A 17,253-nucleotide genomic window follows, 5' to 3' on the forward strand; every position below is an offset into this window, starting at 1 on the left:
CACTGCATGGTCTCCTCAGGGGAAAATACCACTTATTATGCTGAGCTTTGCTTTCATTGCTGCTCATTCACCAGATGGGACAGTCCTTTTTTAAATGAAAACTCTGACAGAGCCTTTTTTTATGTACATATTCTGAGGTAATTTTCAATGTTCCAGGTTTATGTTCATTATTAGATAATTTAGCATCAATTGGAATAATGCTGAGATGATTGTGGAATGAAAACCTTGCTATTTAAAATGTTGTTATTAGTCTACATGAGTTTATATTTTATGCTTTCTTGTTTAATGTTGGCTACACATTTGGCATGCTGTTCCAACTGCATGAAATTCCTTTGCTGATATTGGTTCCAAGTTTGGACAACATAGGATGCCACAAACCTAAGTAAACAGTACTCCAGAAAACCTTTAGCAAAACTTTAACATATAAAACCACTGCATCACTAAAAAATACTAAAAATGCGAGAGAGTTATTGCTTGTAAGTCCTGCCTAAAGTGCACTATTACTGAACCAAACCTAACCATAGGGATATATTCTCTAGTAAACAGAGGCCATTGCAGGAATTCTGTTTCTTTGCTCAGCATTTATGTTTTAGATGTGAGCATGCGTGCCTGAGCAATTTCACTTGTTTGCTGTTGTTTGAAAGTTGGTGTTCCTGAAAAGGCTAGTCAGAGACCTGTTAAAAAAAAAAAGTAGTACTATAACCTGCCATAAATGGAAAAGCATAATAAACTAGTGGGAGTGAAGCATAGAGATGTTAATATTTTTACTGGACAGCTTAGAAAAGAGGAATTTGTTTTGAAATAACTTTATTTTCAGCTCAAAGCCAAGTGCTATTTCAGGTGATGGTGTGTTCATTGCCACATAAAGTAAACCTATTCCTGTTTAATCACTGGGTGGAACAAAACCTAGATTACATCATTAGACATTTTTATTCTAAAAATTGTACAATTCATACAAACCCACCAACTATAAAACAGTTGCGTTTTCTCAAAAGATTGAGCTGCTCTAAAAAAGCAGAACATTTTATGCCCAAGCCTGTTTAAATGAATCTGCAGAATTAATTCAGATCAAACGGTGTTAATAACTTCCTTCTTATCTCAAACTGGAGTTGGTATGAGTAGCAGGCAGTGTCACATGATGTCTTTATTGTGGCATGAGTTCAATAAGACCCCTTTCTTCAGTTGCACACACCACCTTTCCCTTAATGGTGCGTTCGCTAGCTTTCAGCCCAAACTCTTACTAAATAATGACATTAGGAAGTCATGTGAACTTCCCTGAGGCTGTGAAAAACAGACTAGTACAGATTTACAGACAGAGAGTGAATGTTTATCACTTACTCAAATTATTTGTAAAATGGTTAATTCAATCCACCACTTTTTTATGTAAGAGTGGTTTTACAAATCACTGACACAGCAATTAATTCTGCTCATAAATTTAAATTTAATTCTTGACTCCAAATTGGTGGTAATGAGAATTGCATAGTAAACAAATTAAGAAAACAGAAAAATGTATTTTCTACAAAAAAAAAAAAAAGTAATTTATTGGATAGATTCTAGTTTGGCTTCTAGTGGTATAGTGAGTATAATTTATGAATCACTTGTGTTTTTACAATATTCAAATATTCCGGTTATGTGCCTCTGGGAGAGAAAACTCAACACAGTGATTGATTGGCACACTGCCTGGAGAAATTGTTTAGTTACCTCAAAGAACCAGGCTCATTAACTGATTCATTATAAGTTCATAAGGCATATACCGCTCCTTGTTTATTATATAAGATGAATAAAAAAAGCCTGACCCTTTTTGTCACCTGTGTAGCAGCACAAGTCTGGGTACATGTATGCATAAGTTTCGGGACCGTTCTCAGATTGAGCCCTTCTAGTCCTCAGTTCAGGACTTGTTGACAGATCTCAGATCCAAATGGACTGTGTTTTCTTTTAATTGATGATTCTGCATGGTCACTGTCTGTAAATCGAAGGAGGATTCTGTCTGCTGCCTGTACTACTACTAAAAAAGTTACCCTGAAACTGTGTTTGGATCCATCTATCCCAGCTTGGATGTCCTATCTTCAGATATCGCTCTTTTGGAGTGAACCACAGTTAAAGTGCACGACTCCACCAGAAGCACAATACAATTTTGTTTGGAGCTTATTATGATTTTATTGGATCTGTTGAGCTGTACCCATCTGTATTCTGTTTTGGTCATGGGTTTTATCTTTGTCTTTTGGGGTCAAATATGACTAGGACATGTTCTCGAAAGAAACTTATGTCTTTGAACCGCCGTGTTGTCATGTGTTTAAAGCAGGCACATGTGTCCTGTTCAAGCACTTCTTCATTGCAGGCGAACAATCAAGCACAAATCAAGCATTTAAAGCACAACACATGGCGTTTCCCTCTCCTTTTCCTTTCTTTGACTACCAACCAACTCTCCCACAGGAAAGAAGAAATCCCAAATAAGATCTCTTTAATATCCAATCAGTTCTCATAGCAATGAGTTCTAAAACTGTTATGAGAACTAATTTCTACCGTCAACTGTTTGGTTACCAACATTCTTCAGAATATCTTCTCTTGTGCTCAACAGAAACTCATACAGGTTTGGAACAACATGTGGGTGAGTAAATGATGACAGAATCTTAATTTTTGGGTGAACTACCCCTTTAATCTCTTGATTCGGTTCTTCTTACGAGAAAAAAAAAATATTAGTCAGAAGATCTCAATAGTGTCTTAAACTATGCTCAGATTTGCCAAGATACTAGTCTGCAATTTCAAGCATTGCTCATCAAATTCTTATAAGACTAAGTAAAAAACAACAGTGACCATCGACTTTTATCTTCAGAAGGGTTTGACATGAACTACAGCATTACAACCTCTGATTCTAAACTAAAGTGTTTGAAAATGGTAAAAAAAAAGACTTAATGTCTTTAATGAGGAAATGAACTAATCTCATGAAGTAAAAATACTGGCTAAAGCTAAGTAATTGATTACATAAAATCATTATACTTTAAATAAATACAACTATATCAGGTTTGAGTGAACAATTCAAATGACTTTTTTTGTCACATTTCCAAGGTAACAGCAACTTATCTGATTGGTGAAGCTCTGTTCAGGACTATGGGTAGTGTAGTTCTTAAAAGTTTATTTTATTTTAATTGCTGTATTTATTTATTTATTTTTTACAACAGAAGCATACACCACCAAAGCTCATTGTAAGTCTATTGTGATTTTTCACTAAAAATCAGTTTCTCAAAGTAAAAAATGATTGGGATTTTTTACTTATCTAAGTGATGATATTCACATCCATTTACTGTATGTGAACATTTAAGTATTTTTTGTGTTTCTTAATTAATCTTAGGTGAAACATCCAAAAGCTGATTCGTAAAAGAAACATAATTAAGAAATCAATTTCATGCTTTGAAAGAGCAACCTGTAAGCATTACCAAAAAAAAAAAAAAAAAAAAACGTGGAAGTCTCGTCCGCCTCATAATGGAAAGAAGCTTTGCATTTCCACACAGCTTAACCCTGCTCAGATTTTGATATTTAGTCATATTTAAAAAGTTTCAGTTGAATTAATTCAGTCGGTCTTTTTACCCCATTTTAACATGAATTTCTATGGCGATCGGAACTCGAGAGCATCCAAACGTAAGTTAGAATCCATCATGGGCGGTGCTCATCGGTTACTCAGGAAAAAGGTGGATAACCATAAGCCAATCTCATATATATTTGCAGTGGCTGTACATTAAAATCTGTGTCCCTGAGCAGTCAGATGTGAGGGCGATCAGTGTGTTCTCCGACGAACACACACTCTCCACGGATGTTCCTCTAAACCCCCTCTGACATTCCCGGCATAGTTCAGCTGTCTTCCAGGCTCCGGCACTCTAATCGAAGTGATGAAGGATACACAGCCCTGCCTCACCTAACTAAACTGTGTGTGTATATAAACCTGCGAAAGACCAAGATGGATCGAGATAATCACCTTGTGTATTTATACAACTTAATGTGTTTAAGGGCATAGTGCGTCACATTTGTGATTTTACATTTACTGAAACTAGTCTATCGGTGCCTGTCCGATATATTACCTGTCATGTGACACTCAGCATGTTGTTGCCCTCACAGCATCTGGAAGCAGTTAGTCAGACAGACGCAGCACAACCCGGCCTGTTTGCTACATTTGGGCCTTCTTTCTCTTTCAAAAGAGCGGCCCCCAAAAGGTATTTGGGCACTTAAGCCATATTTAGAAATGTATGTACAGTATGTATGGATTTCATTACAATAAGTGGCATTAGTAAGCAGTTTTTCTCATTCATTTCTGAACAATGATTTTTCATAAACTGCTCTCCAAGTGATATTGAATGAAGGTATAATGTAATTTTCACTCAGGTACACACAGATGTACTTGAGTAACCGCAGGTGTAGTTTATCACAATATGAACATGTTCAGCTAGTGTTTGGCAATCCGGAAAAGTTCATTTGGTCACTTGGTTTGTTCAAAATTTCTTTTCAGGCATCCAAGCAAGTCAAAGAACAGAACAATTCCTAATTTTTAACGGTTTACGTAAGATGCCTGTGTTCAGTATGGCTTTCAGCAGCTCACAGTGCAGTCAGTACAGACCGACCCATCACACGACAGCTGATGAAAGACTCCTGAAATAGGATTATTAACTCTACCAGCGCAGACAGAGAACGCAGGAGTTCAAAACATCAAATAATCTCAATGACTGCTCAACTGGATTCAATGAAAAGCAAATGGAGACTTTTGATTAAGGCTCCTGCTTATGGAAGTTTAAGAAGAGATCCTAAAGACTTCTCAAACTCAGCTCTATGCAGATACAAAAGTCTGCAATCAACATGAACTCAGAGAAGAAAAAAAAAATCTCAGGATAAAATATTATAGCTCTACATTCTTAAAAATAAAGGTTCCAAACGTTTTTTTTTTTGATGGCATAGAAGAACCATTTTTGATTCCCCAAATAACCTTTCAGTGAACAGTTCTTAAAAGAACATTTTTTTTTCTTAGTGTGAAGAACATTTTAATAATCTAAAGAACCTTTTTACACTATAAAGAACTTTTTGTGGAACAGAACGTTCCTTGCATGTTAAAGGTTCTTCACGGAGACACAGATGCCAATAAAGAACCTTTATTTTTAAGAATGCACACAACTGAGACCTCAGTTAAATCTTCTGAGCTATGACTGTGCAATCATTTTTCTCAGACTCAAAGCAAATCTGAAACTAGACCTTCTACATTTAGGCCCAGATGTCTTAACCCAAACTCTAAAGTTTTTCCTTACCTTTTTCATACTTTTCCAAATTTGTAAACAGACTTCTGCCACAAAATTAGAGATCCTTTATTTTAAAAAGAAAAATCAGCACAGACTAGAAGTCCTGAGTGTCCCGTTGACAAATCTGAGAAACAGTCGTCCTCCAACTCCACAAACTATAAATCTTTGAGGAGACCCAGTGAAACCCTGCCCAGGACAACACAACGCAGGGCTTTTCCTGGCCACTTCTTCCACCCCCGCCCTTCTTCCTCATGTGTGTGTGTGTCCCGCATGCTTCACTCACCCCACACCGCTTCCGTCCGTTCTCCTACAATGCCTCTCTCTCTTCTGTCTGTCCCCAGGAGTCAAAATTCTTGCTCTGTCTAACTATTGGCTATGATATCATGAGCAAAGGGGGCGTGGTTTAAGAGTGAGGGGGTGTGGTCTCTTCCTGTACTCACACAAAGAAGCGCTCTGTCAGAGCCGCCCCCCTCAGCCCTTCACCGACCTGGACCAAGGGAATGTCCAGACTCCTCTAGTATGGGCCGCAGACACCTTACAGAGAGAGGCGCAGTACAGCTGGGGTGGAACATTATTCACTGCTGACTCAAGTTCCACATAAAATGTGTTTGGATTCTCTTACTTATACTAGATACATTTACACATTTGCACAAGTTTCAGAAGTCGATGCAGATTGAATTTCACAGCAACACAGCAAAATGATGCCGTTGAGCTTTATTTCGAGTTGAATTTAATTCGTAAAGCTTTATTTCTATAGTTGAATGATAACATATTAATACATTCAAGTAAATATTTGTTTAAAATATAACAAATTTAAATATCCAATGGCAGGCTGCATTCAAATGTTTCAGACCTGATATCACAAGAATTTGTACACACTGTGCAAATTGCCAATTTTGTATGAATTTATCCTGAAATGCACAATTTGAAGGTAAAACATCCCCTTGTGGAAAAGAAGTCTGCTTAATTGTGTTGAATGTGCACTTGTAGTGTACTTCAAATCTTAATGAATATATAAAAAAAACACTACTTGCAGATAAAATAATATGAATTAAATAAAAGTGCACTTAAGAGTTCATTTTCATTGCTATGTTTCTTAACACACTTAAGTAGACTTTCTAATAATGTCAAATCATTTTTAAATCATTTAAATAATTATTTTTTAATATCTTTTATCATGCCTTAAAGAAGTACACTTGTTTTGATGTGTTGACTAACATGAAGCGCATGTAAAGTATTATATCATATCATATAATTTTATGACCCTATCATTTACGACCATATCATAAAGTTAATATATTTTAAATGTACTAAATTTCAACGTCATTACAAATGTGTAATTACATATATATTTAAATACTCAACATAAAAGTTTCAATAGAAACAACATCAAAGTAGGTTGTAGCTTACCATAAATGCGTAAAGTAAAAAAGTTCTTAAAATTGTAAAAAAATAAAAGACTTAAAATTGCAATTAAAACATAACATTTTATTTTTTTTAAGTTTAATTACCCACCCAAAATTAAAACATCTATAAACACAGGCATTTACAATGAATTAAACTTTTTGTAATGTTAATTTATCACTATTTGAAAGGTGTTGTTTTCAAAAAATCAATTTCTTTATCTTTTTTTACTTTATTATTTTTTATTTTTGTTCCACTCGTCATTATCTGTTCCACTCTCATTAGCTATTGCTTAGCTAAATAACATGACAAATGTGATTGGATAATAATGGCCAGACCAACGAACCTTATAGAACAACACTGAAAAAAATTACTTTTCAAGGCAAATAAAATTGTAAGGAGTATAAATGTTTTTTCTTGAGAAAAATGCCATGAAGTAAGATCCCAAGTATTTAAATAGCATGTGAGTAAAGTATCCCCACAAATAATACTTAATTATAGTAATCAACACACCCGATTCTCCTGCAGCTCACATGACATTTAGTGCTCAGGTAATTGCTTCAAAAACGTAACTAGTACTACCTATGTGCAAAGATGGCACAGTATTTTTCATATCACAAATACACAAGTGAGTGCTGGAAAGCAGTCGTCTGTTAGGGAGAAGAGTACATGTATCAAACTGAGTTTTCTCTATACTACCAATTATGGAAAGATATTACCAACACTATTTACTAATCCTAACACTAACTCATACAATTCAGTCAGTCCATCCCATAAACAGTTTGAATAATTACAATGCGATTTGTGTTCATTTTCTCAGTATCTAATCAGTGGTGGCGTACTCTTTTCAGGAATTTTCTCACAAAGGCTAGCGTTTAATATTTCTGTCTTATCAGGTCATGTAGTACACACTGTGAATTTATTGGTAGAGGATTAAATAGATGCCTGTTTTCATTGAAACCTCAAAATAGAAGTTAGTACAGTACGTCCCTGACGAAATCTTGGTGAGGTTACGTTGTAGTAAGGCTACAATGTCCTTGTGGCAACAATTGCCTTTAAAATGGGACAGCAATAGAATTAGAGACAAGAGCAAAAGAGATCCAGGCAAGATTGAGAACTGAATGCCACTCAGTCATGCAAGGCTGTTAAAGAGACTTTGTGCTAATAATAACTCCACATGCTCGGTTCTGTTCAGAGAAATACAAAGACTGCAGTATAACCTTCATGTCAACCCAGAAATGACACTTTTACAGACGTATCAATGACTGAGAGTCTTTACTGCCGTTTGAATAGCGTCTGATGTTTTGAAAATCATCTCATTTATGCATCTAACCACTTCACATATCTTATAAAAAGGATTGTGCAAAAATGTTGTAAGCACCCAAAAGAGTACAAGGGTTGTTGTAAAATTCTCCTTCTTCTTTGGAGCTGGAAGGTGTCTCTAAGGAATGGCTAGAACGGCAGTGTGTTTTAATGGAGGATGTTGGTAGCAGTAGGCTGGGGTGTGTCATCCTCTGCTAGAGAGCTCCTTCCTCCCACGGTCTGTGTGTCATTGTGGATCAAGAATAATAATAATGCAGTGTGCTGCGTGCAGTGTTGGGGAGGCTACCGCCAAACTGTATTTTGTGTCGTGCTTTAAGCTTTGAATAATTTGACGTACTGTACATGTAGCTGCTGTCAAGCTTACTGATTGAAAAAGTTTTATATATGGAAGCCCATTTCTGTCTCGCAACAACATAAATCATAATTATGACATCAAAAATTATAATTATGACATAAAAGTTGAAATTATGAGATACCAAGTCATATTTATGATATAAAAAGTCAACATTTACATAAAAGTCACAATGATAAGATATGAAGTGATATTAATGAGGTGAAAAGTAGAAATAATTACATAAAGAGTCAAAATAATATGATTCTAAGTCATGAATTGAGAAGTCAAAATTACGCTAAAAAGTTAACATTATGAGATACGAAGTCATATTTATAATATAAAAAGTTGAAATTGACAAAAGTTGAAAAATGAGGTACTAAGTCAAATTTATGAGATGAAAAGTCGAAATGATGACAAAAGTCGAAATTATGGGATACTAAGTTATATTTAGGAGGTGAAAAGTAGAAAATATGACAAAAGTTGAAATTACAAGATACTAAGTCAAATTTATGAGGTCAAAAGTCAAAATTATGGGATGCTAAGTCATATTTGTGAGATGAAAAGTAAAATGATATGAAAAGTCAAAATAAGGCATATGAGATGAGAAGTTGAAATCATGACATAAAAGTTGAAATTATAAGATACTAAGTCATATTCATGAAATGAAAAGTCGAAATTGGCAAGAAATTTGAATTAGGATATTCTAAGCTATAACTATGATATAAAAAGTTGAAAGTCACAAAAAGGTTTGAATTATAAGATACTATTTATGAAACAAAAAGTCGAAATTGACATGAAAAAAAAGTCAAAATTATGATATACTAAGTCATAACTATTACATAAAAAATGTAAATTATGGGATACTAAATTAAAATTATGAGATAAAAGTCAATGTGACAAAGATCAGCAATGTAGTGTTTTGTCACACTGTAAAAAGATAGTAACAAGATTTTGAAAAACCTGAACTACTGTCACATTACCAATCAATGAAATGCTCTTAATGACTTCCCTACACTGGCTATGCTTGAAGTCCATTCAAAAAACACAAACAACAGAGCATCAGTTGGCAAAGTTGGAGCCATGCAGGTCATTCCAGGTGTGATGTGCTTGCCAAACAGCTGTCAGATAAATGGCAATTGAGCTAAATGGCAGCTCTCCTCAGATATAGCAGGCCTCGAGTGAGGCTTGTATACTATTAAATGACAACCATCATTCCAACCTCAAACATACTAGCAACTGAAAACCCACTCGTACTAGCAATCACTATCTTGTTACCTATTTATAGCTTGAAGATCAAAGAAGAAGACATAATTTTAAATTGTTCTCAAACGACAGTTGTAAACAGTCTTACTCAAGACAGTCTACACAAAATCAAGAACATCAACTGAGATTAACCTCACAGTTACACCTTAAGAGCTTGCAGAACCTAAAAGGTCCAGGATTTTCCGTGAATGGAAGGGGGAATGACAAAAGCAAAGCCCGATTAAATGACCGTCAGTTTACACAGTGAGAGAGAAATGCTTTGTGACTTTTTGAAAGAAAGCTGTAGAAATGGAGCCAAATCAATCAATACTGTATGTCTAGGGCACAGTGAAATATTACATGACTGTCATTCATTAAATATAGGCTGGTTTTATCAGTAAAACTTAATAATAAGTTACCTTAACAAAGTACTTATTAAATCATTAGCAAACTATTAGTTTATAGTTAATCCTACATTAATCTACATTAACATATACAAATAATGAGTTCCTCATTGTCACTGTAATTATAAAATAATTTTGATATAACACTTTATACAATACTGATTGTGTCAAAGCAGCTTTACAGTGTCAAACAGGAAAATATGACGTATTTTGTTAATTAGCTCACATGTAAAGAGTTAGCTAATGTTTTTTTTTTATTCTTTGTTTAACAATTGTTAACCATACCTAACTGATATACAATATTTTACACCAGTAGTAGAGCAGTTAATGGTTATTAGGAATAAATAGCTCTCACTTTAGACTAGGTCATGGAAAATACTGTATTGTCATTCATTTGTATGCTTTAAACTTACCTTTAGTAGACATTATTTGCATTAATAGTGTTTCTAAAATGTTTACAAATACATTAAGCATAAATGTGTATCATTTCATAAACATGTCTTTACTATTAATAACTTTTCACATTTTCATGAAACATGAAACTCATACTACTGGTTAAAAATCACATTAGTCTCATTGTTTATACGTATATTTGTAGGTAACATTTACGGGTACAATCCCAAATCACTCCAAATGCTTAAAAAAGAGCATCATACACAGTCTTCAGAACCGCTGCTTTTGTGTTTCATGCAACCATTTTTATTTTTGAAGAAAAACACACTTCCAAAGCGAGAAGCTCAAAGCCAGATGAGAGAGCGGGGAAGAAACTGAAGTTCATGAACACTTTATGCTTAAGTAAATACTGCCTACTGTCTTCACTTCTAAGAGTACTGAAGTATTATTTGTGGGAGAACGTGCAAATACAACAAAAAACTCTTGAAGAAAGGGCAAAACTGATTCAAATTTTAGAGGAGCTGGTTTGAACCCAAGAAAATCAGATGTCCCTGTAGACCTTGTAGCCCGAAATGAGAACATATTTAGAGACGAGGAGGTGAGGAAGACAATAAACCCAGGACATTGTGCTTAACACCCTGTCACCGCCCTGCCTAAAATATTACCTCTAATCTATGGGAAGACATTTGGAAGAGGGTCATCTGGATATTGTCAGCCGGGAAACATCAACACCCTAAACGAAAACAAGGATGGTCTTGTCAGCGAAGCCGAATCAAAATATTGTTCTGTGAAACTCATTGTAGAACTGTTTCAGTTAGCCTTAGTATTTACAACTAGTACAGCTGGTTGGAACACAGCTTACAGTCCTGAAATTAACCTGGCTTAAGGGCCATTAAAAATGGCACCAACCCCAGTTAGTGAAAGCTGAATTACAGTGGCTTAAAGGCTTATGTCCATTACTCAGGGGATGTCAGTACACTGACACTTATACACCTCACAGACTTGTCCAGACATCATGAAATAAAGGTTAAGGGAGCATAATTAACTTAAAATCAACCTATTAGTGACAGGCCAATAATACTAATTGTATTCTAAAACCTTCTCGACCACAGACAACTTTGTTAAGCAAGTCAAATCCATGTAGTGGCTATGATAACACCTAATCATGCAAGTATGAAATTTCCAAGTAGCTGAAATCTCAAAAACTGTTTTGTAAGTTTATGTTTCTAATCGGGCTAAACTAATTTTCAGGATGGTTTAGCTAATGCACAATTGTGTGCAAGAATAAGGACAGTCAAAAAAGACCAGTCAATGCCTTTATACATACATACTGTACATAAATACTGTACACACAGACAGACAGATTTAGATTTCATTTAGAATTTTTTTTTTTAAATTTATATAGTGCTTTATACAATACAGATAGTTTAAAGCACCTTCTGAGTAATAAACAGGAAAATAACAGTGTTGATGTTGCAAAATTCATTAACCATGACACTCTTAAATTGACTACAAAATTATACTGGTATTAAGGGAAAAGCATTGGTTGGTTTAAGATGGCTTAGATCCTACCCATCTGAATGTTACCATTTTGTCTATTTAAATGGGGAATTATTAAAGTTAATGCCAGTAAAGTACGGAGTGCCTCAAGGATCTGTTTTAGGCCCTCTGCTGTTTTCAATATACACGCAGCCCCTTGGAAATACTTTTAGAAAACATGGGTTTAGTTATCATTGTTATGCTGATGATGCTTCAGCTATACAGTACATTTCATCAAGACCAAGTTAAATTTCTAAATTATCTAAGTTAACAGAATGTGTTAATGATATAAAAGATTGGATGACCAGTAATTTTCATCTGTTAAATTCAGATAAGACAGAAGATTACTTATTGGACCAAAACCTGTTCTCAGAAACTCTTAGAATACAATATGCATTTAGAAGGATGTACTCTTACTTCTTCCTCTACAGTCAAAGACCTGGTTGTTATTTATGACAGCAATTTGACTTTTACAAATCATATTTTCTGTAAAGCTGCTCTGAAATCATATGTATCATGACAAGTGCTATACAAATAAATGTGAATTTAATTGAATTAAGAAATAAATTCAATTTCAGCTGTAAAGCAGTTCCACAGAAGATAATATTGTCCTTATTCAGCTCAATTTAATTCAGTGTTGATTAAAGTCAAAGTAACTTTATTTTTATGGTCCACTTTAGACATTCTACTTATTCTACTAACCCTACCCCTAAAACCTTACAGTCTACAAATACTCTAATTAGAGTTAGTTGACATGTAGTTGCAAAGTTACTTATTGTTAGTAGAATGTCTCAAGTATACTATCAAAATAAACTGTAATTCAAATATTAAATAATTCTTGTAATATACTCAAGGCTAGTCTTAGAGTGAACTTCTAGCATGGCATTTCCAGTGTGGCCCTCATACTCTTGGTTAACCTGCTTTCCAAGCTCAGCAGGAGAAGATAAATAGAGCACATCTTCTACTCTAAATTTGGCAGCCAGGTTGCAGGCAGAGCTGTGCTGTGGTAAACCCTGCTTTGTGTTACGGATAAGTTCTCCAGAAAAACATAATTATATGTTTAATGTTATTGTGATCTCAACTAAAATAGACAAGAGTGATACAAAAATGAACATCATGTCATGTTTTTTTCACCAAGTTGAGTTGAATGCATTGAAAAAATGACATTGATATTGCTTTACAGATGATAAAAAGATACTAGACAGCAATGCCAAAGGTTTTACTGAGATTTTGCAAATTTTCTGCTATAAAAATTCAGTTTGTTCAGTGGTCATTTGTGACAAGCTGTGATTTACATTATTGTTGTCTTCACATCTTATTTATTTGATGCAGAATTGTTCTAAATGTTGCAAAGCTTCCTCATCACTCCACAGTCAAGTCAAGTCACCTTTATTTATATAGCGCTTTATACAATCCAGATCGTGTCAAAGCAGCTTTACAGTATTAAACAGGAAAATAGTGTGTCGATAATGCAAGAGGACAATAATAAACACTCAATTTTTCAGTTAGTAAGTCAGTTCACAGCTGAACTCATTTGTAATCTTCTCAACAATCACAGCATCAGACAACACTCAGCTTACACCACAAAAAAAAAACTTCAAAGACCACAAAATTGTGGAAGGACAGCTCCAAGTCCATGTTAAGCTGTAAAATAATAAGGTCTTACCTTTGAGCACTTTTCCAACGTGAGGCAGAGGACCTGCCAAGGTGCTGTGTATTTCAACATATTTTCAACGGTTTCTTGATTCACTAGACTACACAATAAAACAGTAATCACTGCTCCAACATTCCTTCATTAGATGTTTACTCCTCCTTAATTATGGCCTGAGACCTCCTCAAAGTTCATTTGGAAAAAATAAATAAAAACGGAAGCCACGGTACAGGGAGTAACATTCCTCTCTACTGCCGACCTCTGGAGCGCACGTCCAAGCAAAGTCATCCCAGAGAGCTTTTGATCTGAAAATGAGCTTAGCATCAGAACCAATTATATGGCTCTCCTGCCTGATAGGTGAGAACAGTCATTTTCTTCTCTCCATTTGCTCTTGAAGCTATTGTATAAGTGCACTCGATAACTCTCTCAAAATGAAGAACATTATAATGACAGAGAATAAATCATAAATTATGTGGGTCAAGTGCTCTTGATTCAGGAACTTTTAAACAGAACTGCAGAAACCCCCAGAGTCATTAAAATTAGGTTAAATTAAGTCAATATTTAACATATTTGCATTATAATGCATGTTCCAGGATTTACTGTATTGTACACAGTTCATCAGTGCTCATAATTCCAAATAATATAATAATGATAAAGACATGTAAGCCCACTTTTAACAATGCAGTCAATAGAGAGCAACAGTCAGATTCCAGAAGTAAAAATCCCATTTATTTTCCCTATAGGTAAAGAAAGACCTAGTAGTAAAACAATGGTATATGCTTTTGTTGAAGCCATCTGCCCAAATTATTACTTATTTTTTAAATAATACTATTTAACAGTGAAATTCCTGGTGAAAAACTACATTTCCCATGATTCTCCCAGATATCTCCACCAATCAGAGAATTAAGACAAACAAATGGCACCAGAAGAACTCTTTTGTGCCCGAACACTTCCATGACGTAATCAATGCATCCTCTCTACGCTCTAAAACTACTTAAATATTTGTATATATACTCATATTTGGCAATAACATTTTTTGTAATGCTTCATGGGATTATAGTTCGTTCCCTCATTAAAGATGTTTATAGCACACAGTCTTGTATCTTTGTCTTTTTGTCCAATTTTCAAATAAGGTTTTGCTTTAAATCAAAGTTTGTAATATGATTCTCCTGGTAGCTGGTTGGTTTGGTTCATGGCTTTAACAGAGATTTTTTTTCCCTGTGGGAAAATGAATAGGGAAAATACTTCTGAAACCAAGGTCGCTGAAAAAGTGGGCGGGCACTAACACACTCTATTCCTGATGGATAATTTGGAAGTTTGGAAGTCAAATGGGTTGCAAACAGAGTTTTATTTCCAACAGTCCCTTCAATGACATCCAAACTAATTTGAACTGTTAAGAATTTTAACCATCTATTCAAGCCTCCACAAAATAACATGCCAAAACATCTCTCTATTCTTTGCAGTTTAGTATATTACACCCAAAGTTCATAAACAGCCAATGTTGGGTTCCTGCTAACATGTTGGTCATGGATTCTTGTAAGCTTGATCAGGAGGTGTTTTCTTAACAAATGAGCTCATTAATGCATCCAGTGTAATGATGCACCATGAACCATCAGGACAGTTCATTCCTCTGGCGTATTTGACTGGCAGCAGAGATCGTTCTGTATGTCTGTAGTGCACCAGTCGGCTTGTCCTTGCCAAATGTGACCCAGATTCACACAGCAAAGCTGACACAGTTTCTGTCTTTTTCAACAGGCATGATTTCACCTCAACATTCAACATCTCATATTCAGTAAAGATCGGTAGTTCAGGTGACAACATGTTTTAATCAGAAGTTGTTCCCTGCTATGCACACTTTTGGGTAAAAAATATATTTTGTGCAGTGCAGCTGCAGGAATTTTCTAATTTTTCCAGTTATACCTCCAGTATTACTGAAACCAGCTGTCTTTTAACTCCTTTAAACGGATGACAAACTTCAACAGGAGGAAGCAGATGATTTGTTTATGCTTTCAGCACAATGTGAGAGGTCAAGCAAGACAGGAAAAAACCCAAAACCATTCCAAGGACAAACCCTGAACAACTCAATCAAGGGCCAAAGGAAAAAGCGCCATGGTCATGCCATTACATTCAAAAGTCCAAACGCTTTGGCTTGGAGAGAGCCTTGTAGTACTGCTAACACTACCTCTATTGAAATAAGTTGTGAGGAGCATGAGAAACACTATTTGACACAACGTTAATGCCAATGTCACTCACTTATGAGGAGCCATTTCAGTTCACTCACATTTTAAGCAGCTCACTATATTTTATGAATCAGAATTTAATTTCTGTAACTGAAATGGAGCATAGCGCTAGTTCTGGCAGGTCACGTTAGTCAAGCTCGCATCAGCTGATCCACGTCTACCTATAGGAATACGACGCCAATCATAATTCCCTTTATAAGGTCCTTTCAGTCATTATTCAGCAGCTATCGCTTTGCTCAGGACAGGAGCTAATCAGACGGCGAATTCCACCTCTATAGGAAGCGTTCAATAAGGAATTTGCGACAAGGGTTCGTTTCCCACAGAGTATCTCACCAGATTCAAGTTTGTGAACTTGAAAGCGAACTCGCAGCGTTAATTGATTGATAAGCCGATAGACTTGCAAGTGACCTGATCGAGCACTGCTTCTCACAATTGACATAGACTCTTTGCCGCAATTCATCGCTGAAGTTGTGCTAATGTGACTGCATCAACAACACTTTAACACGAGATCTGTTTTCCCCACTGGAAGAAGCAAGATATGAAGAAGCGTTAAAGCATCCACGTAACAACTGGCCATTTCACCCTTTTTTCATCTCTGAATGTCTTCACAAAGCTAAGCTAAGTTTCTTATTTCATTCTCATTGCCTAATGCTATGTTGGCAAATATGCTATCTTCAAATGTTGCTCATTGTTTAAGGCTAGTTGTTCAGTAACATGCTTGCTAGGCATGCTGTCGTATTTTGACACGCTAGTAACATTACCCAGTTAAACTTACCACAGCAAACCTTGTTTTAAATCTGTTGTTTAAGGCTGTCTGATATGAAATAGGCTTGCTGCTTCAGGCTCATCTAGTATTGGGAATGCTGTTCATTAACTTATCCGACTATTTCCAACACGCTGTGTTTTAGTCAGTGATATGCTGTTACTTAAAGCTATCTAGTGTATCAGTAACGTGCTTGATACTTAACGCGCAGTATGTAGATTTAGCTACTAAGGTTATTAATGCAAACATTTATCTGGATAAGGGCAACATGCCTGTTGCCTAAATTTTGAATATTGACCATATGCTGTTCTGCATTAAAGGGGCATGCTGCTCTTCTCAGCTGCTTATTAAAGAAGAGCACCCCTTCACTGCTTCTCTTCTTAAAGGGCATGCTGCCCCAGTCTATGCTATTTCAAAAAGTCTTTGCTTTAAAGCTATTGGGATTTTGCTTGCTTGTTAAGGCTTATCTAGTGTCAGTATCATGTTTGTCGCTAGACTTGCTTGTTGCTTTAAGCTATTGGTTGTTACTGCAAGTGCTGGTATCCGGGTAAACTTGCAACAGCAAGAAGCTAATGTTTAAGCTGTTGTTTAAGGCCATCTAATTGTTCTTGAAATATGCTTGCTGCTAATGGCTCATTTGGTTATTGGAAATTCTATTTCTTTAGGTTTCTCTGACCACTGCAC

The 17,253-nt window shown here is 35.5% G+C and overlaps 1 protein-coding gene across 4 annotated transcripts in view; it reads right to left on the reverse strand.

The window, feature by feature from the left end:
* palm2akap2 (PALM2 and AKAP2 fusion) overlaps window positions 1-17,253 on the reverse strand; it is a 120,614-nt gene that overhangs the window by 11,444 nt on the left and 91,917 nt on the right. Inside the window, exon 1 of one of the 4 annotated variants that reach the window (XM_016440226.1) lies at window positions 13,582-13,728. The exons of 2 other annotated variants lie outside the window; for them this stretch is intronic. In XM_016440226.1, the coding sequence (XP_016295712.1) occupies window positions 13,582-13,641 (60 nt within the window). In that variant the 5' untranslated portion in view covers window positions 13,642-13,728. Of the gene's footprint in view, window positions 1-5,285; window positions 5,367-13,581; window positions 13,729-17,253 lie in introns of those variants that run through there. One more of the 4 variants, XM_016440227.1, reaches the window with a different exon arrangement.

Source organism: Sinocyclocheilus anshuiensis, unplaced genomic scaffold (assembly GCF_001515605.1).
Source record: "Sinocyclocheilus anshuiensis isolate Anshui unplaced genomic scaffold, SAMN03320099.WGS_v1.1 scaffold3, whole genome shotgun sequence".
NCBI lineage: Eukaryota > Metazoa > Chordata > Actinopteri > Cypriniformes > Cyprinidae > Sinocyclocheilus > Sinocyclocheilus anshuiensis.